The sequence below is a fragment of the Saccoglossus kowalevskii genome, chromosome 6 (assembly GCF_978046115.1).
Source record: "Saccoglossus kowalevskii chromosome 6, keSacKowa6.1, whole genome shotgun sequence".
NCBI lineage: Eukaryota > Metazoa > Hemichordata > Enteropneusta > Harrimaniidae > Saccoglossus > Saccoglossus kowalevskii.
The window spans coordinates 23,516,942-23,542,337 of NC_140646.1; the positions used below are offsets into that span (position 1 = coordinate 23,516,942).

At 38.2% G+C, this 25,396-nt stretch overlaps 1 protein-coding gene across 1 annotated transcript; it reads left to right on the plus strand.

Annotated features, from left to right (window-relative positions):
• The first annotated feature begins 351 nt into the window (after nucleotides 1-351).
• LOC146742168 (uncharacterized) lies at nucleotides 352-23,960 on the plus strand. The gene is made up of 9 exons (XM_085500809.1): nucleotides 352-558; nucleotides 778-1,204; nucleotides 1,468-1,503; nucleotides 11,736-11,957; nucleotides 16,597-16,755; nucleotides 20,301-20,465; nucleotides 20,906-21,020; nucleotides 21,917-22,041; nucleotides 22,851-23,960. The coding sequence occupies exons 2-9, from the start codon at nucleotides 1,165-1,167 to the stop codon at nucleotides 23,510-23,512; spliced, it is 1,524 nt and encodes a 507-aa protein (XP_085356935.1). The 5' UTR covers nucleotides 352-558; nucleotides 778-1,164; the 3' UTR covers nucleotides 23,513-23,960.
• The last annotated feature ends 1,436 nt before the right edge of the window (nucleotides 23,961-25,396 follow it).

Here is a 25,396-nt window from a genome sequence, read left to right on the forward strand (position 1 = left end):
CAAACACGCAAATCACCAAATAAATGGATAAATATTCATTGAACTGTGAAGTGAATAATGAAAGAAACAATTCAATGTTTTGCTTTCCCTGCCACGCCTGGCTGAATTATTTGCAGTGTGGACGTTGATATATCATTGTAAGAACTCATTATGTATGCATTATGACGTCATGGTATTCAAATTTTAACACGTGAAGTGTCACAATTACGTATTCCCCTACTACCTCCGGTCCTATCAACGCGTGTGACAGTGTCCGATGAGGGCGCAATATACATTTCTTCAGCTACATTCATCAGGTAATCGGCGTATTCTTTTGTTATAGCAACATTTGACACTTGTCAATACATGTACCGAGAGTGTGTCCGTGGGTGTGAGTATAGATTGTCTGTCTGTCTCGTTGTGCGCCAGACCTTCACGGCGGTCGACGCACTCACAAACAAAGCATCCTCAAAAGAAAAGGAAGCACTTTACACCCCTTCAACTCAACAGACTGGCTTCGATTTTTTCCCACTGAAAATCACAACACCGGTTATAAGCAGGTAGCAGCTGAACGGAAAGGTAGGTAATTATCGCATGCACTAGATATCCCGGATATACAATGCATTGATTTTTTTTAAACCGACAATTATATATTGACAATATTTAATTTCCGTACCGTTATGTAATACTTGGGTGGGTGGGGGTGTACAACTTGAATGACCTGGATGGCGATCACTAAGGTGTACGCATTTATCGTATTCTTTCCATCTCTCAATGTGTGTATGTTCGTTCCCACAGGAGTATTGGCGTGTACAACCGGTGACGTACGTATCAACACGATCTGTGAAGCTGCGTTTGCCGACTCGGTCGTGATTGCTCGATATACGATCTCAGGTGTTCTCGTTGCCTGCCATTATAATACACATCTGACCTTCCGTGTAATATATGACTAGCGTGAACGTACGTTGATCACTGCGCTTAAAGAGAACCGTTGGGATCTGAGCTTCGGGGAAAATAGAGGCGGTGGCAGCACACGAAATCATTCTGCAGACTTGATTTTGAATTCAAGGAGACAGAGTGCAACGTTCCCGTTATAGGATCGGACGAAACACGGCGGATTTGGGGGAGCTGACAACTGAGACAAGACACCCCGTGATATGATTGCAGTAATGTTGTAATGAGACTATGTCAGCCAAAGCAGTGAATTGTTATATACTGTTCTTGCGTGAGTATTTATTCCCCTTCTGTTACTTATCAACTGCATGACGGGCTACCTCGTATAACCAGCATCAAACGACTAGTATTCGGTTCACTCTCACCACTACTACTGTCCCACTGTATCCATAATATCTGAGGTATACCGGTCATAATGACGGTGACCCATTATCATCCGACCTATAATAGAGAGTGGCTCTACGGGGTATGTGATATACGTTAAAAGGTTTAATAGATCGTGCTTAAGTACCGTCTTTGTATTTTTATTTTCAGTTACCTGGACCGTTGAATTCACCGCACAAGTATCAGGTAGGTCAACGCCCATTCTTGTTTTTACTTTTAGCCCGGACGTCGCGTCTAAAATTTATTATAGTCGAAGATTATTTTTATGTATTTTAACGCGACATGTACTGGCTTCTAATAAATTGATGCGACGTTGTTGTCAATGTATTCATAGCGAGATAGATATTTGCAATATGCTGCTAGATCCTGTTTTCTGTCGATGATAGCACTAACAGCGCTATAGTCATTTCCATAGCAACTCTATTGCTACAAGAAAAAGATAAATTACTGTTAACATCAAACGTACATTGTTTTGGAAACGCAACCCTATTCTGAGATTTGAGCCATTGCTAAACACATTCCACTGCCAAGGGACTATTCATTGTTATAGATCGTTTAAAGACAGTGCTATCAACGGTCCGGTGATGCAGAATAACTTCTCACCTGACTTCTCGCTTTCGGGTCTGTTGACCTCGACACCCGAGAAGTTATTTATGTGTTTTTGCTTAATAACAGTCCGCCTGACAAAAGCTGCGAACTTTGATCCCAAATAGAAATCTCAAAACGTTCCCGTGTTTTATTGAGCGTTTTACTATCTTTTTGTGGTGGTTCGTTTTGTTACTTTCACATGTCAGCGACATCTATAAATTTTGAAAGGTCATTGACCATACTTTCCCCAAGTCACAACGGGTTTTTCACACGCTGTTTCGAGGCTGTCTAGGTGTGGGTCAAACATCTCATGCAATTTATTCATATTATAACCTATGTTATAACAGAATCTTGTTTTACAAAATCGAATATTCTAGTTTCTTCATGCGTTCGCGATGGCTTTTGTAAACAAATCTGATTATTTCATATGTTTTTTTTTGTTGAGGCGGGGGTGGGGTGGGGGAGTAAGCTATGCAAGTATTTTTATACACAGGCGATTGCAATATCTGAAAATATTAATAATGCAAAACTACATCATCAAAACCATGTAAAGAGGCCGCAATGTTATCCCAATAATACACCACGCATAAAGTTCCTGCTTTTAAGACTAAGAAATGGTGACATAAATTCCCATATAAGAATGTATATATACTCTTACTGCCATACTGTTTTTGTCGTGGGAGCGTCCTGAGACTTGACGAACAACGGGAAATAGTAATACAACTCTACACCAAATTGAATCGAATTAAAATGTAATAATAATTATTGAAAAAATGTGCACAGTTTTACATGATGCTATAATGTAACAAAGATGAAATCGATATACGTGTTGGTGTTACCATGTAGATTTCTATTTATATCTCCATTATATCACAACGTTATTATTACTTTATATCGATCTCATTCTTTGAGTTGTAAGCCATTAATTACGTAGACGGAACAAAGCAATGTCGTGAAAACAATTGAAGCGTGACATCATGATCCCAGAACGTTGAAGAGGAGTCGAACAATACACACGGCGACGACTTATATGAACAAAAGTCCAATTACGATGTTCCAGCATTTCATAAAATGCATTAATTTTAATCAAACCACGTTGCCATGACAATCAATAAATGGATGTTTTCTAGCACAACATCAGATTGTATTGGTGATATGTCGCGGCGGTGTTTATTGCAATATTAAGCAACTTAGTGTGTAATATAGAAAGAAATGTGACGTCACATCACGTAAGAATCTTGCATATTTACAGATTAATACAAATATAAATAATGTATATTTTAAATTAATGTAAGTGTCGCCGCGTGGAGCAATGGAACTCTTTCGATGCGGTAAACAGTGTTCCGTTTGTCGTGTCGTTTATCGAGAACGCGATGTCCTCTATAATATTGCGAATGGCATGGCATGGAGCGCCTCTATTTTGACTCTGGCAACGGGATTGGATAGCACGCCTGCCATTGCTGCTGCAATTGTGCACGGTCCTATTTTGCAAAAAAGTAACAATATTGTCAAAATTCTACCAAGTTCAAAATGAAGGAACAGACTGTATTGCGTTTATTCTGACTAGAACAAAATGGCGCCATGTAACAAGACACGTAATAACCTTTCAGCAGATATGCGGGTGTTATTATTACTCAGCTATATTTTGAGAAAACACTCCAAACATGACGCAATATCAATCTAGTTTATTGTGCCAAATCGTTTAAATGTCGATCTGTGTTCTCCTCTCAGAGGCAGAATTGGTTATCGTTGTATACATATGTTCGACGATGCATTAATCTGCATAAACATAAGGAGCCACTTTATGCCTTTTAATCGCTACGGGGTTTATTAAATTATTAAATATCCAAGTCAAATCGACCCGGATATGACGTAAACGTTACAGCTGATACATGCATGGACATTATTCATTACATTGTTCTCGCTAACCACCTGCTCACTAGTAATAAGTAATAAGCTGAATAAGTCAATAAGTAAACTCACTAGCAAGACAGTTTGCAACGAAGAGTTTTGTAGATATCTGTTGATATCCCGTTTATCCAAAATACATCGAATACAGGCCACACATTACATTATATAGGGATTGACATTAGAAATGTACCCCGGGATACCTGCCGATTTCCGGTCATTCAGAGTACATTACTAGTACTAGTATTATTATATTATAGAGGGGCTGTGATGGAAGATATCCCCCGCGATACCGGTCGATCTCCCGTTTAGCCGGAGTATATTGGAGCACAGTCCTCTATGATATGATATAAAGACAAAGATTAGACACTATCCCGGTTATCGCGAAAAAAATAGAAATATCCACGCTATAATTGGCGATAACGATTGATTTTTCAGATAATAAACTGAGTTTTTGCAGCGTTGGTGTCAAATATTACCACAGTAGTTATCACGTTTCGAATTTAAATCCAATTCTAACATAATTTTGTTTTTCGTCGCGAAATATGGCTACTGGTTTGGCTGATTTGACCGTGACGCACGTTTGATTTTTTTATGTTTTTGCTTTTCAACTTCATTTCTTTGTGTACATATTTCAGCCGTTTTTTTCTCCAAACCACTCGTGCCCCTTATTGCTTTCATCTTCTATTTATAATTACTAGCTTTATTTTGAATAAAGTTACCCGTTGTTATAAAACGTCGTGATTTCGGAACAGGCTTACATTTGTGGTCAGATTCGATGTACCCTGACTATTGGCAGTGAATAAGCGAACCTTGAGCGCGGTAATTGAGCACAGTTTGGAAAAACGTCTTCAATCTTCAAGGGGGAGGACAATAAACCTATTTGTGAATGATGATTTTGTCAAAGATATTATTGAATGCACGATATGACCAAAGCCTCGTAATTGCTGTTAGGGGGCCTACGTAGCGTCATTACGGTGCGTAAAGTCACGTGACTATTCTGTGATCGTCTTCATTACTGCGAAAACGAATAGAGGGCGTTCTTTTAAATTGAACATTCGTGTGATACTTTATCCGTGTATTTCATTTCATTTTGAATACGAATTACGTCATGTACAAGTTATTCTAGTGTCTCGTTTGTATATTGAGCTCATTTTAATGGTAGGTTTCAGATTACAATATTTTATTATTGTTAGACCACCCTCACGTTCTCCTGAGATGGAAAATATCCACATCGCGGAAAACTTTCAACAAAAGTTGGGGAGGGGCTGTCATCTTACTACTTTTGCTTTTATAATAGATTCCTGTGATAAAACTATTTTGTGAGGTGGCATACTGTCAGAATGTATACATCTTGAATACCGGGTACTATTTATTGTCTTGGAATGAACAACTATATTAATAAAAAAAACATGCTTGTCAATTGCGGTGATTGCACTATGGAATCATGGGATACCATTGCCTAGACAATTAAGAAGTTCTTTGTTTCCTATACTGTAATTTACTCCGTCGGCATTTGCCGAGCTATTACGATTATAAAGCACCATTCGTCTTGTTTGACATATATAACGGCAATCCAGATGTGTGCCGACTTTGCTTTGAAAAGAAACGATGACCTATTCTTACCTTCGTACAGAAAAATAAGCAAAACGCGTGCAATTTGTCAAATAAATCGACAATCTATTTACAGAACGAGAAAATCGAAAGTCATGTGAGCAAATGCCATTTTTTTCTAATCGCTCGGATAATGAAAAGTATATATTCGGGGATTATACATACATTCTATAACATATGCGAGGAACCGTTAATAGGATAAAACCTTATTGTACGTGTTGTGCATTTGGATTTGTTTTGAAATTGAGATGCTAACACTCTATTTGCTCTATATTTAATCTGGGAATACATTGAATATGATATTATCTCCTCTGAGGCGAATGTTACATCATCGATTTTTTTTAATCTGGATGTATGATGTTGTCATAGAAACAGACATTTTAGCTTGACTGTTCGCAAAAATTGTAAAGGCGATTGTGGTTTACGTTACGTCGGCATGCGTGAATGTTTCTTATGAATAACATCACTGGTTGAAAAATGAATCGCGTGCGCACTGGATTTCACGCACCGGAAAGCAATCCCCAGTCTTACCATCTATTCACATAGGTATCGTGACACCAACAACTTTAATTGATTTTCCCTGAGATGTATTACTTGTGGGGGTTCGTGACTTAAAATAAATCCAGCAAAAGAGTAATTGATTAGACAGGTCATTCATTACAGCTAGCGTGCGGGAGGGAGTCTTTCATTGATATCTGGTTTACTGAAACGCAACTAACTCTTAAAGGTGGAATATATTATGTAAGTCACGGTGTCGATGGCACTGCATCGTCGACGGATGAGTCACGGTGTGGATCTACCATTTGTTGCCGATTCGATATATCTCGACATTGTGTTATGTCATTATTTTCTCAGTCACGCACATTGCTTCAAATAATGTGTGTTGGTCTCAATATTTTTATTAGTTAAGAGGTCGACGACGACGTGTTCTGATACGTTGTACGTGAACGCACGTCTCCAACTCTTCGCGCGACCTCAGTACAGATTAATATGTGACGATAGCTTTGAGTTCTACGCGAAATATTGTTTTAGACACAATTATATGGGCAAAGTGCTAATGCTAATGCAAAACACAATGCCTATGTCACATAAAATGCGATGTAGAAAGTAGGGGTCAAGCAGTAGACGTGTTGTTGAAATCGGTCACGTGATGCGGACCATGGAAAATTTTAATGATGCACTGTGCACACTGTCATGCAAAATCACACATAAATTCAACGATGAGAGACCTTCGGAGAAGAGTCTCAAGATAGCGACTTATTTAATAATATCCCGGTATGTTGTCATTTTGTGCCGTAATCTCTGTGGTTCGCTTGAACAAAACTATATTTCAATAGATGACGCCCTCTAGAAACCTAGATTCAAACCCCGCGGCCATTTTTTTTCACAAGCAAGTGATTTAAAGTGCGGTGGTCTTCGTGCAGCGCGTGTTCGTGTAAACAAAAAATGTATTTTACACGCGATGTGTAATTCGCTATGACCACCACATTTTAATATACAACGTCGGTATATAGCGTACGTGGTATGCGTTCAGTGCTCACGTCTCCGTGATGTCCTTTACAAATTTGCACTAATGAAACATGAACTGTAAATACTAGTAGATCAATTGCTTTCATATTAAAGCGAAGGAGTCGTCACCTGCGCATGCGTCAGATGGCCATAGCGTGTCATTGTTTACAAACAAGCGCCTACCCATGGGCCTTTGCGTTTTTAGCGTGTGTTGTTATCGTCGCTTGGAACTCAACTCCCGCGCGTGCGTGGGTGACGATCCTCTCACTTTAATTATATACGGATTGTATGTGACTTTTACAGTTGCATAGACCAACGAGAACAAACTGAGAGGCTCAGGCTACCAAGCTTTAATTTAGGTATTTTTTGTTTGGTTATTGCAAGGTATCGAAGGAGTTACAGGTGGTTATTAGTGAAAGTCACGCCCGGATCAAAACTCGTAACCGTGATTTTAAAAGAAAAGCGCATTGCATTGTGAGAAAATCTATCTTTATCAACACAAATGTCACACATGCGCGGCGCGACGACCACCGCCCTTTAACATGTTAGGCAATAATAATTTGTACATGTACCAGGTACCTCTCTGTTCTGTTTAGTTGATCTTACACTCATCATCACTATGAATAGTGCGCACAGTGATCCAGATTCAGTTAGATAATTTAGCCAATCAGATGGCGAAAGTAAACCTGACATATTGAGACTCAGATTCGTCCCTATCATTCGATGACATTGGCATGTGACTTAAAATCCACGATAATATAAGTTTTGTAAAATAAAAAAAACGTCGTTTATAATACTGACAGCACGTGACCAATGCACTATTTTAACTAGTGAAAATATTTAAATACTCGGTATTTAATTTGCGACTACTCATGACGATCAGGGGTTACATAATGTACACATGTGAAGCATGCAAACAGTAAAATTAAATTTAAAATAAAACTGATGTCCTGTCGCCTTTTCTGATTACCTCGACGACGGTAATTGCTTTGCAAGTCGTTAAAATATACGTAAAACATCAGTGGGCATGAGACTCTAGTACGTAGTCATTATGTTTCGTCGCTGTACGTTTTATATTGTTTTAATTGCGTGCCCGCAAATTTGTTATAGTTTCTTGATACTGTGATGAAAGACATTTTTTCCATCCTTAGTTTGGCATATGTCCGTGTACGATCCAACGCTACGTTTCCGCAGACTTTGCATTGCATGCCGTGTATTGTCCACGCTAGATGTGATTCTAATGGTAGGACAAGGCAACTTTAAACAGTGATCAACGCTTATAGTGTTTGAATTTAAAGCACGGTGGTTGTCGCTCAGCGCGTCTTCGCATTTCATGTAAATAAACAATGTATTTTGCACGCGTTGTATACGTCGCTATGAGTCCCATATCGAACAGGACGCGGCGCGACGACTACCGCCCTTTAACAAACGTATGTCTCCACTTCGTATTCAATGTGGCTTCCATGCGATATATACAACTGGCGTATAAAAATTCCGAACGCGCGCTGCGTGACGACTGTAGTCTATACCATTCCCTTGTCCGCTTTAAGCGCGGTGGTCGTCGCGCAGCGCGTGTTCGAATTTCATTTAAATAAACAATGTATTTTACACGCGTTGTACTAGTATACGTCGCTATGAGTCCCATATCAAAAAGGACGCGGCACGACGACTGCCTCCCTTTATGATTTTTTTACAAGAATACTCCAAACATATACTAGTACTTTATGGAGTATATGTATCAAGTCAATTCATTTGACGTGTTCATAAAAATATCTCATAAATTCTATTTGTTAGTTACAGATAGTTACTTCGCGTTCATAGTACTTCCTAAACGATTACCCCTCACAAAATCGAAAAATAATGAACCGTACATCCGAGATAGTGTCATGGGACCAGTTTCATTTAGACCGTTCCCTGGGGTAGTATATAAGGAATCAGTACACGGAGAACAGTGAAACATGCGGTTAAATAGTGCTTATGTAATTTAATAAAGTTATTTAAATCCTTGTCAACTTGTACGCATGCGCATACCATCTTACGCTAATTTCAATTTATTTCCATCCGCTGTTTCCGTGCAAAACTGAAAACAACGCTATTTACTATTAAAAAAGGTAATTCTAACATCAATGAAAAATACTCACAAACTAGGTAAATTTGTCGAGAGAAATGTTTGACCTTTTGGATAAATTGACATTTGTGATGATATAAGAAAACGAGTCCTTTTATGACACACCGGAAATCGGTCACTGTCTACGCAATATACGGAGACAAGTAAATGAAACGAAACAACAGTGTTGTTGTTGCGTATAGCATTACTAATACATCGTTATCCAGAGAAACGTTTATTGCCATGAAAACAAATTAATATCAGGCCATTCATATGTTTTGAAGTTTTTTCTTAACAACATCATGATGTGTCTTGATAAAATAATAAAATTAGTTGATTGTGTATGTCCAGCAAGTCACGACCTAACAGTAGGGTGTTTTCTTTGACTGTTTGGTGCGTATTTTGAATTAGAACCATTGTTGACTGAGACTACACCGGTAATAGCGTACCGCCTGAATACGTGATGACGTGATCCCAGAGTAAAACATGTCTCCAATTTAATAAGGTCGGTGAGCATCGATGTGTATCGTGCAACCAGGTGTAAATTCAATTTACCGTATCCATCTGTCAGATCGTGGTTTATCTACACAGTGAATGAGAGCTGTGTGACTGGAATGCTGACTTCCATCGATGACGTCACCACTGCCAGTCTGATATTCGTAGCTTGGCGACTCAGTATTCAGATGTGATATACATGTATGTGAATATACGTTTATAGTACACCTACCCCGTTTTATAGTACACCTACCCCCTCCGCTAGCGTACGATTACACGTTCCCGGCTTCTCCCGCTATTAGCGCTGTGTCGAAATAAGCGGGCATAGTGATCGACGCCCGACTGGCTTACAAAAACTGATTAAACTTGAATCAGGTTTTAGTAGCGACATGATCAACTTAATGCGGTATGTATGTACAGTACAATCAGTGAAATGTAATACATGAGGGAGTCACACTACCGAACATATCTGAGTTTTAGTTCCAGCAATTAAAACTGAAAAAAAAAACTTTTCTGGGGAGTATATGTACCTTTATATGACTATCCACTAACATATCTCATGTTTGCAAAGGACACATGAGTTTGGCATACAAAAATCCAAAGGCAATACATGTATTTGTATTCAAGAAGGAATTAAGTAATAAAGCATCAACAATATAAAGTATATTTAAAATTATTTATTTTTCGTTCGCGTGTCCTAAAAATGGTAAGTACATGGTGTTTCAGTTTATAACACATACAGAGAATCTAAAAAGTTAGCCTCGAGGAGTTAAACCAATTTAATGATGTGTTAACTCAACACATTACTTTTTAAACACAATATGCAAGTCGTTTGAAATAACATTACATGCGATCAAATCAAGTTTTATAAGTACATAGTTGGATGGGAAGAAAATGGGAATTTTACAATATAGAAAGATATCATGCAATAATGTGTAAATAAATTATCTCTGGAATTATATCAAATATTAAAATCGTGCCAGAATTCCCTAATATATGCACGCCTTTGCCACACCTCGCTGTTCAACTCGTAAACGGACATCTGTAGAAAAAATAGAATTTTCTTGTTACAGTTGTGCAAAGTACAAAATCAATGCCATTGAGCCGAGTTTTCATCACTCGTTTCTCTGAAACAAAATCTTAAACATGTATTATCTTTTGAAAAAAATGAATTGTGTGCCAGTACTGGTGAAATTTGCATATACTAGTACTTGTAATAAATTAACATTAGATACAATAGTGGTAGATAGTGGTAGATAGTAGTAGTACTCTCTATTACAGTATATGTGTCTTTCCAATGTATTACACTGTTTTGTATGATCTTTACGCATACCTGAGAATTATGTTTGTTCCCACACACGCACCCTCGAGGTTAGTCGGGGTGTATTTTTTTTCCGTGAAATGAATAAATAAATAAGCATAAAATAGACTTGGTTATTGGTTGATACGCTACTTAAGTTTAAAATACTTCATAATTGAATGTTGCCATCAGAGATATCTTGTAATCTAATATTTGAAAGTGTAACTGAATACTCAGCAAACAACGTGTTATGAAATCCCCGGAGACTGCATTACGAAGTACACGTGTGTACGGGACATAGAAGGTTTAGAATGTGTTGCTATTGCCCCCATAGAATATACTAGTACATATTAAACATGTTGCCTTCAAAACCTGACAATGAAGCGATCTCAGTAGCATGATTAGATTCTTATGGATCAGTAATTAGGCTTCGCTCTCAGTGATTGGTCAATAAGCTCTAAGAATATTTTATCAATAATAACGGGATTATATTTAACACTATAAAGAAGTATGGCCATCTACCAAGTAGGTATGAACTTTTTATTTGGTTAGTCTAACTAAACTGATAAAGCAAGTCATTGCATGCTTCCTTATATTCTCATATCATTGTTTCAACATATGTACCTAATTTAAAAATGAAAACCCCAGAAATGCATGTGTTCTGTATAATGGCGATAAGTCTACGTTGAACAGGTACCGGATTGTTAATGCTTAGGGCATCGAAGCGAATTAATAGATATTAACAGTTGTACGCAAACTGAACTCATCGATTGGAAAAGTATGTCCTAGTTCACGAACTGTGTGTCATTGGTCGACCTACTTACATACGCGTTTTTGAATACAATATAATGCAACTAACTTTTACATTAGAGCAATATTTCTGCCTCCCTCCTACAGGGCAGTGCAATGGAAGCACGCTTGAATTGGATGCACTCAACGTCACAGAAGGGATTATCACTTCGACTCGTCTCACCGACCACTATAACAAAAGTGACGTCCGCTGCAGTTGGTTGATAACGGCGCCCCCTGACAGACGAGTTACACTGACTGTAAGTCTGAGTACACTGCGCCCCAGGGACTCAAACGGAAGGTGCTCGCATCACGTGAGAGTTTTAGACGGTAAGAGAGACATTGTTATTACACTGTCAGAAGTAATTGCTTATTTTTGAATCCAATATGGTCGGTCCACGGGGGAATAGAAACATAGTCTATTTAATTGAGCTCAGTATATCCCGGCACATCTTGTTAATGTAACTGTTTGTTGTAACGTGCGGTGTTCCCTCATATCTCCAGAGATATTATCAAATCCCTTGACGCCATCTACGGTATAAACATATGTTCATACATGGCAAGGGGCATTTGGATTCGACTTCCGCGGATAACTCTCCGTGAGTAAAAATTAGGGGTGTTCAAACTAACTCAAAATATTATATATTACTGGGAGAAATTATTCATTAACAACATTATACAGTAATCTCTCTATATCCCTGGTTTATGAAATGTAATGTAAATTCATTTATTTTCAAGGAAACAATGAGTTTTATTGTTATTTTACATGTTCACGAATTTAATTCATTTGATTTAGAATTTAAATTCCCTGTCAGACGCTATAGATGATTTGATAATAATAAATGCCCTGTCTGACGCTATAGATAATTTGATAATAATAAATGCCCTGTCTGACGCTATAGATAATTTGATAATAATAAATGGCCTGTCTGATGCTATAGATGATTTGGTAATAATAAATGGCCTGTCTGACGCTATAGATGATTTGATAATAATAAATGCCCTGTCTGACGCTATAGATGATTTGATAATAATAAATGCCCTGTCTGACGCTATAGGTGATTTGATAATAATAAATGCCCTGTCTGACGCTATAGATGATTAGATTTAACAATGTCTGACTGATTAGATTTAATGCCCTGTCCGACGCTATAAATAATTTGATAATAATAAATGCCCTGTCAGACGTTATAGATGATTAGATTTAACAATAAATGCCCTGTCAGACGCTATAGATAATTTGATAATAATAAATGCCCTGTCAGACGCTATAGATAATTTGATAATAATAAATGCCCTGTCAGACGCTATAGATAATTTGATAATAATAAATGGCCTGTCTGATGCTATAGATGATTTGATAATAATAAATGCCCTGTCTGACGCTATAGATAATTTGATAATAATAAATGGCCTGTCTGATGCTATAGATGATTTGATAATAATAAATGCCCTGTCTGACGCTATAGATTATTTGATAATAATAAATGGCCTGTCTGACGCTATAGATGATTTGATAATAATAAATGCTCTGTCTGACGCTATAGATAATTTGATAATAATAAATGCCCTGTCAGACGCTATAGATAATTTGATAATAATAAATGCCCTGTCTGACGCTATAGATGATTAGATTTAACAATAAATGCCCTGTCTGACGCTATAGATGATTAGATTTAACAATAAATGCCCTGTCTGACGCTATAGATGATTAGATTTAACAACAAATGCCCTGTCTGACGCTATAGATAATTTGATAATAATAAATGCCCTGTCTGACGCTATAGATGATTAGATTTAACAATAAATGCCCTGTCAGACGCTATAGATGATTAGATTTAACAACAAATGCCCTGTCTGACGCTATAGATAATTTGATAATAATAAATGCTCTGTCTGACGCTATATATAATTTGATAATAATAAATGCCCTGTCAGACGCTATAGATGATTAGATTTAACAATAAATGCCCTGTCTGACGCTATAGATAATTTGATAATAATAAATGCCCTGTCTGACGCTATAGATAATTTGATAATAATAAATGCTCTGTCTGACGCTATAGATAATTTGATAATAATAAATGCCCTGTCAGACGCTATAGATGATTTGATAATAATAAATGCCCTGTCAGACGCTATAGATGATTGGATATAACAATAAATGCCCTGTCAGACGCTGTAGATGATTTGATAACAATAAATGCCCTGTCTGACGCTATAGATAATTTGATAATAATAAATGACCTGTCTGACGCTATAGATGATTTGATAATAATAAATGCCCTGTCTGACGCTATAGATGATTTGATAATAATAAATGCCCTGTCAGACGTTATAGATGATTAGATTTAACAATAAATGCCCTGTCTGACGCTATAGATGATTAGATTTAACAATAAATGCCCTGTCTGACGCTATAGATAATTTGATAATAATAAATGCCCTGTCTGACGCTATAGATGATTTGATAATAATAAATGCCCCGTCAGACGCTATAGATGATTTGATAATAATAAATGCCCTGTCTGACGTTATAGATGATTAGATTTAACAATAAATGCCCTGTCTGACGCTATAGATGATTAGATTTAACAATAAATGCCCTGTCTGACGCTATAGATAATTTGATAATAATAAATGCCCTGTCTGACGCTATAGATGATTTGATAATAATAAATGCCCCATCAGACGCTATAGATGATTTGATAATAATAAATGCCCTGTCTGACGCTATAGATGATTTGATAATAATAAATGCCCCGTCAGACGCTATAGATGATTTGATAATAATAAATGCCCTGTCTGACGTTGTAGATGATTAGATTTAACAATAAATGCCCTGTCTGACGCTGTAGATAATTTGATAATAATAAATGCCCTGTCTGACGCTATAGATGATTTGATAATAATAAATGCCCCGTCAGACGCTATAGATGATTTGATAATAATAAATGCCCTGTCTGACGCTATAGATGATTTGATAATAATAAATGCCCCGTCAGACGCTATAGATAATTTGATAATAATAAATGCCCTGTCTGACGCTATAGATGATTTGATAATAATAAATGCCCCGTCAGACGCTATAGATGATTTGATAATAATAAATGCCCTGTCTGAATGTTATAGATGATTAGATTTAACAATAAATGCCCTGTCTGACGCTATAGATGATTAGATTTAACAATAAATGCCCTGTCTGACGCTATAGATAATTTGATAATAATAAATGCCCTGTCTGACGCTATAGATGATTTGATAATAATAAATGCCCCGTCAGACGCTATAGATGATTTGATAATAATAAATGCCCTGTCAGACGTTATAGATGATTAGATTTAACAATAAATGCCCTGTCTGACGCGAAAGATAATTTGATAATAATAAATGCTCTGTCTGACGCTATAGATGATTTGATACTAATAAATGCCCTGTCAGACGCTATAGATAATTTGATAATAATAAATGGCCTGTCTGATGCTATAGATGATTTGATAATAATAAATGCCCTGTCTGACGCTATAGATAATTTGATAATAATAAATGCCCTGTCAGACGCTATAGATAATTTGATAATAATAAATGCCCTGTCAGACGCTATAGATGATTTGATAATAATAAATGCCCTGTCTGACGCTATAGATAATTTGATAATAATAAATGCCCTGTCTGACACTATAGATGATTTGATAACAATAAATGCCCTGTCTGACGCTATAGATAATTTGTTAATAATAAATGCCCTGTCAGACGCTATAGATGATTAGATTTAACAATAAATGCCCTGTCTGACGCTATAGATAATTTGATAATAATAAATGCCCTGTCTGACGCTATAGATGATTTGATAATAATAAATGCCCTGTCAGACGCTATAGATGATTAGATTTAACAATAAATGCCCTGTCAGACGCTATAGATGATTAGATTTAACAATAAATGCCCTGTCTGACGCTATAGATAATTTGATAATAATAAATGCCCTGTCTGACGCTATAGATGATTTGATAATAATAAATGCCCTGTCAGACGCTATAGATGATTAGATATAACAATAAATGCCCTGTCTGACGCTATAGATAATTTGATAATAATAAATGCCCTGTCTGACGCTATAGATGATTTGATAATAAATGCCCTGTCTGACGCTATAGATGATTTGATAATAATAAATGCCCTGTCAGACGCTATAGATGATTAGATTTAACAATAAATGCCCTGTCTGACGCTATAGATGATTAGATTTAACAATAAATGCCCTGTCTGACGCTATAGATAATTTGATAATAATAAATGCTCTGCCTGACGCTATAGATGATTTGATAATAATAAATGCCCTGTCTGACGCTATAGATGATTTGATAATAATAAATGCTCTGTCTGACGCTATAGATGATTAGATTTAACAATAAATGCCCTGTCTGACGCTATAGATAATTTTATAATAATAAATGCCCTGTCAGACGCTATAGATGATTTGATAATAATAAATGCCCTGTCTGACGCTATAGATGATTTGATAATAATAAATGCCCTGTCTGACGCTATAGATGATTTGATAATAATAAATGCCCTATCAGACGCTATAGATGATTGGATATAACAATAAATGCCCTGTCAGACGCTATAGATGATTTGATAATAATAAATGCCTTTTCAGACACTATAGATGATTTGATAATAATAAATGCCCTGTCTGACGCTATAGATGATTTGATAATAATAAATGCTCTGTCAGACGCTATAGATGATTGGATATAACAGTAATGCCCTGTCAGACGCTATAGATGATTTGCTAATAATAAATGCTCTGCCATGGAAACAAGCTACAATCAATGTTTAAATGCAAGCAAGTCGGATTATCCGATTTTGCGACACGCAATTCAATTTGTTTTCCTGCAACACAGACTGTGTTGTCAATTTAGTCTCGTATCTCTTTGAAATGAATTTATATGATTTGTGGCAGGTTGGAATTCAACGTCGCAGCTGATAGTTGAATGGTGTGGTGTCGAAAATCCCGAATCTATAACCAGCTCTGGTGGCGCCCTTTACGTCGAGTTCGTTAGCGATGACGTCAGCATATCCAGTGACGAGTATGGCTTGTACATGACGTACTCAAGTTTCGGTAGGTCGTTCAGTTGTTTAATGCCATTACGCTTTTTATCGTCTACCTAATTTAATTTTTACGTTTCCGCCATTATTATGTCTTGGTATTTTGGTAAGTTGCATGCTTTCATGAAAACTATAATTTTGAATGGCAGGTAGTTATTGAGCTATTGGGTAAAGCTATTTTTTAAATGACGACACAGTCTGAAAATGGCAGTGAAAGAGTACTTTAAAGCGGGGAGGCGTCGTCACCTGCGCGCGCGGGAATTGCGTTCCAAGCGACGATAACGACACACGCTAAAAACGCAAAGGCTCATGGGTGGACGCTTGTTTGTAAACAATGACACCGTTGTGTCGTCACCGGAAGCGCTGTCCAGCACAAACCTCATTCTCCTTCCCAGAGTTCCTTTCGGTTAGATCACCGAAAGTATCACTCTCCCTTGCAGAGTCTTCTTGACCTAGGGAGCCACAGAGAGCTGCAACTAGACTCTGCCACAGGTAACATTTTACACCAAAATTGTTGGTATTCCGCGTTTTTTTTAATTCATTTGTTTCTGATATCCTAAGCTTCTGTTGAAAAAAATGTGTGTTATTTAAAATAAATATGTCAAATATTTTTACATTCAGTGCTAAAATCTTTTCAAAATGTTAAAATAATGAAAAAGTAGGTCGTGAGGTAGGAGACGTAGATGTGAATCGTCAGTTCAAATCGTCTGTGCGTTCGCGTAGTTGCCTCGGGGTGACGCGGGCGCCTCGCGCCTGCCCAGTTTTCGTTCGCCTGCTACTAGTATTTGACGTCACAACTGTTAGAAAAGAGATAGCGAACTAGGAAATCGATAAGTACAAACGTGTTTAGGTAATTTTCTCAAACATAAAATGCCAGTGGGCGTGATTTCAAAATAAATTTTATACATTTTATACGATTTTCGCTCACATAGCAACGGACCAATACATCTACTTTCTGCCACGTCGTTTGGGGCACCCTCACGGAGCGACGCGAACGCACTCATGGCAAAGCAAAATGTAGGTCCGGTCATTAATATTTAAATTAGTCTGTGGGCATTGACGCTGTAGTTCGGCGTCTTCTACACCGATCACAGGTTTGTGTTGGCTGGTTCCCGTCTCAAGTGTCATGGCGTACCAAGCCACAAGAGGCCGGTAACTAGTAACGAATCCGGCATTCTGATTAGTACATCACTTTCTCGTTGCTTGTTCCATTTCCCTTAGCACAGTCCCTCAACAGGGACTGTGACCTTAGTTACCTGACGTCAGCGCTTACGCTCGTGGCCGTTCAGGGGTTTCCTTTTACTTTCGAAAGTTGGGCGAATAAAAAGAATTGTTTCTTTTGTTATAAATTTGCACAGAACATATCAAATCTGTAAATCTAAGTAGGCAGTATGTATGAGCAAGGCTTTATTGTAGCATTACAGACACGTTTACGCAAAACGGAACTTGGAATGTTTTCAAATTACGTCACCCAGTCGCGTTCCTTCCGGCCGGAAAACCGGCCCAAATGGAACAATATGGCGATTACTAGTTACCTGCCAATCTCCTTCCCAGAGGCCTTTGCGCTTTACGCAATAGTGCCTCTGCCACAGGCAGTCTTCAATTTTGTGGTCAATCACCTCACTACGCACGGCCATTTTTCCGCGGTTGTTTCATTTGAAACCGAACTACAAAAAGTGGGAAAAAACGTACGTGACATCCGAACTATTTATTAATGTCAGACTTAAGTAAAAACAGAGGTACATTACTTGGGGTTTGCAACTCGCATAGTACTGTATGGTGACATCATGTCAAGATCCCATTCAAGTCTCTTCTCGTAGATAGCGAGACTGAGGCTACGACCTTCTGACATGACGCATATCAATGTTCAAGGTTTGTAATGAAAAAAATAAACTTTTCTTGTCACTATCATAGTGAAAAATGTAATACATCGAAAATGTACAGAAAATATAGTTCTCGTAATCCGTCATATCGTGGGCAGCTATTTTGATCCACCTGGACATCCCAGTATCCTAGTTACCTCGGGCATGCGCATTCGCATTTTTTCTGAGTTGGAACGCTTATGCGAGAGCGAGATTGTGACGGGATCTTGGTATCATGTCACCGTAGTTACAAACCCCAAGTAATGTACCTCTGGTAAAAACGTAAATACGAACCATTTTATCGCGGACTATGTTTTGCAAGGTAATGTTACTGTAGTGAAATGGCGCACGTGATACACTAAAACTTGGAAGAAAACAACGTTCTGTTATCGTATATAGTTGGGAAAGAAACATTAAAGACTAATTTAACTGAAAAAAGTTTCCTAACATCTCCGTTCATCTTGTATACTGGTAAATATATCAATACTATTTCTGGCTTGAACGGGTTCGATTTTGCGCGTCTAACAGCATTAGAACACACAGGTTCTAGTAAGTTTATAAAGTTAGTCATTTAGAGTAGAAACTAGTGCTTTGGCATGTAGGAAAGGATTGTAATTTTCTAACGCAAGTCATGTATATTTTGTATAAATAACTGAACATTTTATTTATAGTCAGGGCTTGAAACCTCTTAATAAAGTGATTAAAGTAACCGAGTGACTTACGCATAACTTTGTTAACCGACAGGATCTTGTAGTTCGAACATATTCGAATATGCAAATGAGTTCTATGAAAAGCTGCTTTGTGCAGTGATGATAAGTAACGCGCATCGAACTGTGCAGAGTTCGCACAAACCTGTGTCATATGACGCCTTACTAGCCGATTTTGGCTAAAATAGCGCTCCGCCGCCTCTTTACACTAGTGTTTATACACGGAACTTTTTTTCCAATTTAAGTTGCTTTTTAATCCCATATTTTAGTGAAATATTGTTTAGTGAGTGAAATATTAATGTCATAAATAATTAAATCGTGGAAATAACAGAAACCAAGACATGATAACGATAATCAAATTTGTGTTTGAAGTTCGAAAGTACTTGCGTAATTTCCGGTTTCAACTAGTTCGAAAATAGAACGTCCTTTAACGCGATAAAATCACGCGTAGAACTTCTTCCGAACCAGACACTAGCAGCCGTAAACTCATTGCAAATTTGCGCAATGTTGGGGCCAGTTTGTCCTTACAATATTTCTAAGTTTCATTTATCATTATTTAGTAAACAGGCCCCTGAAACGATTTAATTTATCCGTAAAATACGTGGCAATCGACGATTGACTTCGAAACGTTCGAAATTTCGAACAAACTCCCGGCACACCTTGCGCGATATGCGTCAGATCTGTTTAGAAGACGCCGACCTGCGCGTCAATGCAATGACACGCTATGGTTATCTGACGCATGCGCAGGTGACAACTCCCCCGCTTTAATAACGAGGCGTGCATATGGCGCAAAGCGCGCGACGCCACGCCACGCCACGCCACGCAACGCGATGTGACATGACTTGACGTTGCAATGGTAATGCAGGAGGTTCTAATAAAATAATTCAATGAGACATATTACTAATGCAATATGACATTGCAATCTCTTTAGTGAAATTATACATGGACTTTTTAATCTGTTAACATGTGTGCGTGTTTTTCTGTTTCAGTTGTCGGCCATGATTGTCCGAACGGTTGGACGCTGTACAACGACCATTGTTATAAACTGCGTAATTTAATCAAACAGTCCTGGCAGAATGCCCAGACCATGTGTACATACGATGCTGCCAATCTATGTAGCGTGGCAGATGACTTGGAAAACTATTTTATGGCAGGTTAGTCTTAGACTTTTATATAAGAAAAAATACAATTACGCCACAGTTTTGTCCAAAGGCACGCCTTTCAGTATTGTGATATTTTAACCATAAGGACAGGGTTTTAAAGTTGTTAGTAAAACAGTGAGTTATATCGTAATGTTTCGTGACCATATGGATTTTCAGCTACAAGAGCTAATCTCAGTAAAAAAAAAAAAAAAGTATTTACTGTAACTGCGTATGTTCTTCGTCAATGTTACTGTATAAATGCCGGAACGTGTTGTCCTTACATCATCGTTACTCTAATACGTGTTCTCTTCTTCGTCATTGTCACAGTAATACGTGTTCTCTTCTTCGTCATTGTCACAGTAATACGTGTTCTCTTCTTCGTCATTGTCACAGTAATACGTGTTCTCTTCTTCGTCATTGTCACAGTAATACGTGTTGTTTTCTTTATATAGATGCCTTTGGTGCCTTTGGAGAAGACAGTGACTGTGCGTGGATTGGCCTACAGGATTTTTCAACTAGTCAACGCTCCTACGAATGGGTTGATGGTTTAAACTCTACGTATTTAGGGTATATATAATAACACGATATCACCGTCGTTACAATTACAAAACGATTATATATTATATAACACTTACAGATACTCAATCGTCACATTATATCTCTAAAATGTACAAAATATCCCCTTTTCATCATAATCATTCTCCAACACCGTTCCTTTTTCGAAAAATTGTTTGGCGACCTCTTTATTTTCATTGTCGGCATCCGAATAGCATTAACCGATGCTTAAATCGGGGGAGTCGTCACCTGCGCATGCATGCGTAAGATGGCCATAGCGTGTCATTGTTTACAAACAAGCGTCTATTCATGAGCCTTTGCGTTTTTAGTGTGTGTTGTTATTGTCGCTCGGGACTAAATTCCCGCGCGTGCGCAGGTGACGACCCACCCGCTTTAAGAATGCATGAAGAAAATGACATATATACTTTAATTCGTCTCGAACGTATTTAAGTCTAAGCCAAACTGGCGACTGGATTAGAGAAAGCTACCTCGAGGCAGATGGGTCTTGTCTTGGTGAAATAGTATCCTTAGGGCATTGGCTTTGCAATAAAGTTCTGAAAATCTACATAAGTATAGCCGCGATTTAACACGTAATAAATAATATCTATGTTTGTGTCCTGACACATCATATCTGCGTTGCACGCCGGAGTACACCATAGCTGAAGTTCTATAGCCCCGGCGCTTGGTTTTGGGTTATTTCAGGTTTCGAGTTAACACCACGACGAACGAAGTAGCACGCAGCGAAAGCAAGAAACTGCTAAGTATTATTCACATCCAGGTTAACAGAAAGCACGCCAACGCCACCAACGATCAAAGTTGTCACATGCATCTTATAAATAATCACTGTCTGTGTCACTGGCTGTGTGAGAAGTCTTATTGAGACTTTCTGTTGTTTTTTTTCTTTCTAGATTTTCATACGACTACTATGAAGACTATGCCCTCTACGCCTGTACTGTCATATGCTTTTCTGACGGCTACTGGCACAAACGAGCCTGTGGTAGCCGGCAAAAATACATTTGTAAGAAACGAATAGGTGAGCGAAAGTACATTTTATTCATATTCCCATATGTCACCGCACGCATGCGTACTGTAAAAGACAGGTTGCTACTCCTCTCGAAATAAGCGAGGCTTGGTGGTTACAACCACAGTCAGCTGGCGCACACGTGATAATAAAATAAATGCGATATTTACTATGGGGGGCGTCATCTTGAATACGGCATACAACTAAATAAGAGACAAGTTGTGAAACGCTTTTTTCAGATTCTTGCAAATCAGACAAAAAAAGAAAGAACTTCCACAGCCAAACGATCCGCTGGGGATAATATTAAGCCAACCGCTAACGAAATTCGGCCGAATTCGTCGTTTGTGTGTGAAAAAATACTAACACCTAATTAGATGAAGAACATATAACACTTTCCTGGGTTATTTAAAACCAAAAACTGTCACTCCAGGGTTTCAAATACCCCGGGAAACTATTCTATGTTCTTCGTGTAATTAGTTGTTCGTATACTAGAAACTCTTTGTGGTCGTCACCCTGTTCGCTGTAGTAAAATTAACAGTAATTTATTGCATAACATGAACAATTCTATCATTGTTAGCAACAAATATATACGTAACAAAACTAAAATGAACTACGCCACTCCCACCCCACCAGGTAGAAGCAAACACAAAACAAACTTGTTCCCATATAGCTCACTTATGTAGTCATTAATGTTTTGATTTATATGTACATGTAATGGTTTCGCATGTTTTTTATGTGGTCAGTGTATTTGGCTTAGAGCCCATGTATGAATACCCCCCCCCCCGCCATTTGTTCACGTTGTGTATCTGTTTATTTTGCAGACGGCACTACTGTACGACACACTGTGCCCCAAACTGCCGATTTCTCTAACGGGCTGGAATTTGTTGCCATAGCAACTGTGGTCATAATGATTCTCATCTTCATTGCACTCGTGTGGTCTTTTATTATTTTAAATGCGAAGTCGTGTAAGAAATATCGTTCCAAGGGAGACATTTTAATACCGTCGTACAGTCGAGTCAAAGAGCACCCAATGGGTACGGGGGTGGTTCATGATCTCCCTAGCGTCTCGGATTCATCGGATTCCAAGTACGGGGATGAGGAGTATGTGAACGGGGCTTGTGCCACTGCGCATGACGGGCCAGAGTCCTTACCGACAGTTGCCATGGCTGTAAGCAAGATGACCAATACTGGTACCGACAATTCCGTAGATCTGAAAACCATATCAGCTGCGACTTTACAAAGCGTTAGCGATGAGGATTTGTTGACGCCGGGAAGGCGACATTTGTCGTCCAAACAGAGACTGTCACCCGGCACGATTGAACTTAGACCCCTTGGTGGCGCTATGAATACGTACAGACGACTGCCATTGGCGACATCGACATCGTCCTGGGAGACTACAGAGTCGCCGTTATCTTTAGACTATTCTCCAAGTGACGATTTGAAAGATGGTTCAGAATCAAAACATGGAGTATTCTTTGTATGAAAGGAATATTTTTATTAAAAACATATTTCCATTAATATCTAATTCTAAGGTTATTTGTAATATATAGATATATTTTCATGTAAACAGTGTAAAACATGTTAAAATGGTTGTCAACTTTCACTTTCCTACAACTTATCACACTGCCCGACAATCGTAGTCTCGTCCATAATTTCAACCACTGATTTAGTGATTGGCAAAACCGGACTTCACCATTTTATTCCATGTACATGGAATAATTCCTTTGTACTCAAGAGTTACCCTCATTATCATATAAAAGTATTTGGGTACTCTAACAAGATAAGCTTGTATCTTTCAAATTTGTGTTGTACCGTTTATGTTCAGATGGTCACTTTGAGTGATATATTTTTGGAAAAAAGTTTTTTTTTGCCAGTGAATTGTTCAAAATTTGAATTTGTATATAATAAAGATTTCTTTTATTGTCCATACAGTATTGTGCGATGGGATAACACATGACTTCACATACATACCTTCCAAGAGTCGACGTCTTACGTCACACACATCGTGCAATGAGATTTACACATGGCGTCGACCCACCAACCACATATCGTTCGTAGTCAAACATAAGTAGAACATGGCACTAATTGGGAACTAACTGGTGTGACCAGGCTCTGGAAACTGATGGAAGACAACAAAGTGCATTGCATAAGAAATTATTTAAAGCGGGAGGGTAGTCACCTGCGCACGCGCGGGAATTGAGTCCCACGCGATGATAACAACACACGCTAAGAACGCAAAGGCTCATGGGTAGACGCTTGTTTGTAAACAATGACACGCCATGGCCAACCATGGAAGGTACTAACATTAGTACCTTCCGTGGGTTAGCTGACGCACGCGCAGGTGACGTCACCCCCGTTTCAATGCCACACACGTGGAGGCTGATCACTGGGTTGATGATGTCCCAAATCTATAATAGTAAAAACTATTCAGTGCATGTTGACAAACGGCACGTACACCCGAGCATAAAACACCTCGACATACCAGTTGTGAATCTATACAGGAGACTGAATGAACATTTCGAAATTATATTCATCCGCGCATGGAGCTCCATGATCCGCGTTAGTGATTTACAGTTGTTGTGATTGACTGAACGGATTTCAACTGTCTTGCTAATTTTTCTCTGGGGTATATGTTTTGATTGCACGGTGATTGCATTATTGCTACATCGATATGCAGCACAGGTCCGCTCTATGTATATCCCAAGTTCATTCTGAAAGCTGAAGACCATGAATTGACCGAGATGTTCGGTTGTCTTGTCAACAATTATTAGCAGTATACGAAGATGGTACTACCAGTTTCTCCCTGCATTGATGCTACATAGAGAAAGCAGGGAGCTGAATAAGAGATGATTGAGAAGTCCATGTTCTCTTAAAACGACTTCTACAATGAAGAGTGCACCCTCGCAGTGTCGCCGTACCCGTCTACTACACGACAATTGTGCTGTAAAAGACTAATTCACACCATACTGCAAGCCATCGAGATAAATGATCTGGTGTGTGTGTGTAGACATGGAAGAAGATGGTTTGTAGCATGGTGTAATGTGTGGTTTCTTTTAAAGCACAGCATTTTGGGGGTGGTGACATGATGGGTCAAGGTTTGCATTAAGGTGGATGCAACACAACCTTTGAATATAATAACAATAACACAGAAGGCGAGTTATGTGGATGAAATGTGGGTACGATCTTTGCTACGGATTTGTATGCCTGGTAGTAACATGTCATATCATCAATGGAAAGTTTTATACAGTCAATTGCAATGATCTCCCCAGTCACGATCTTTAGTCATATCTGAAACTGTTGCCTACATCTTCAACATCGCTTTCCCACTCACAGGTGTTTTTTCTCTATATGGTAAAACATAGTAATT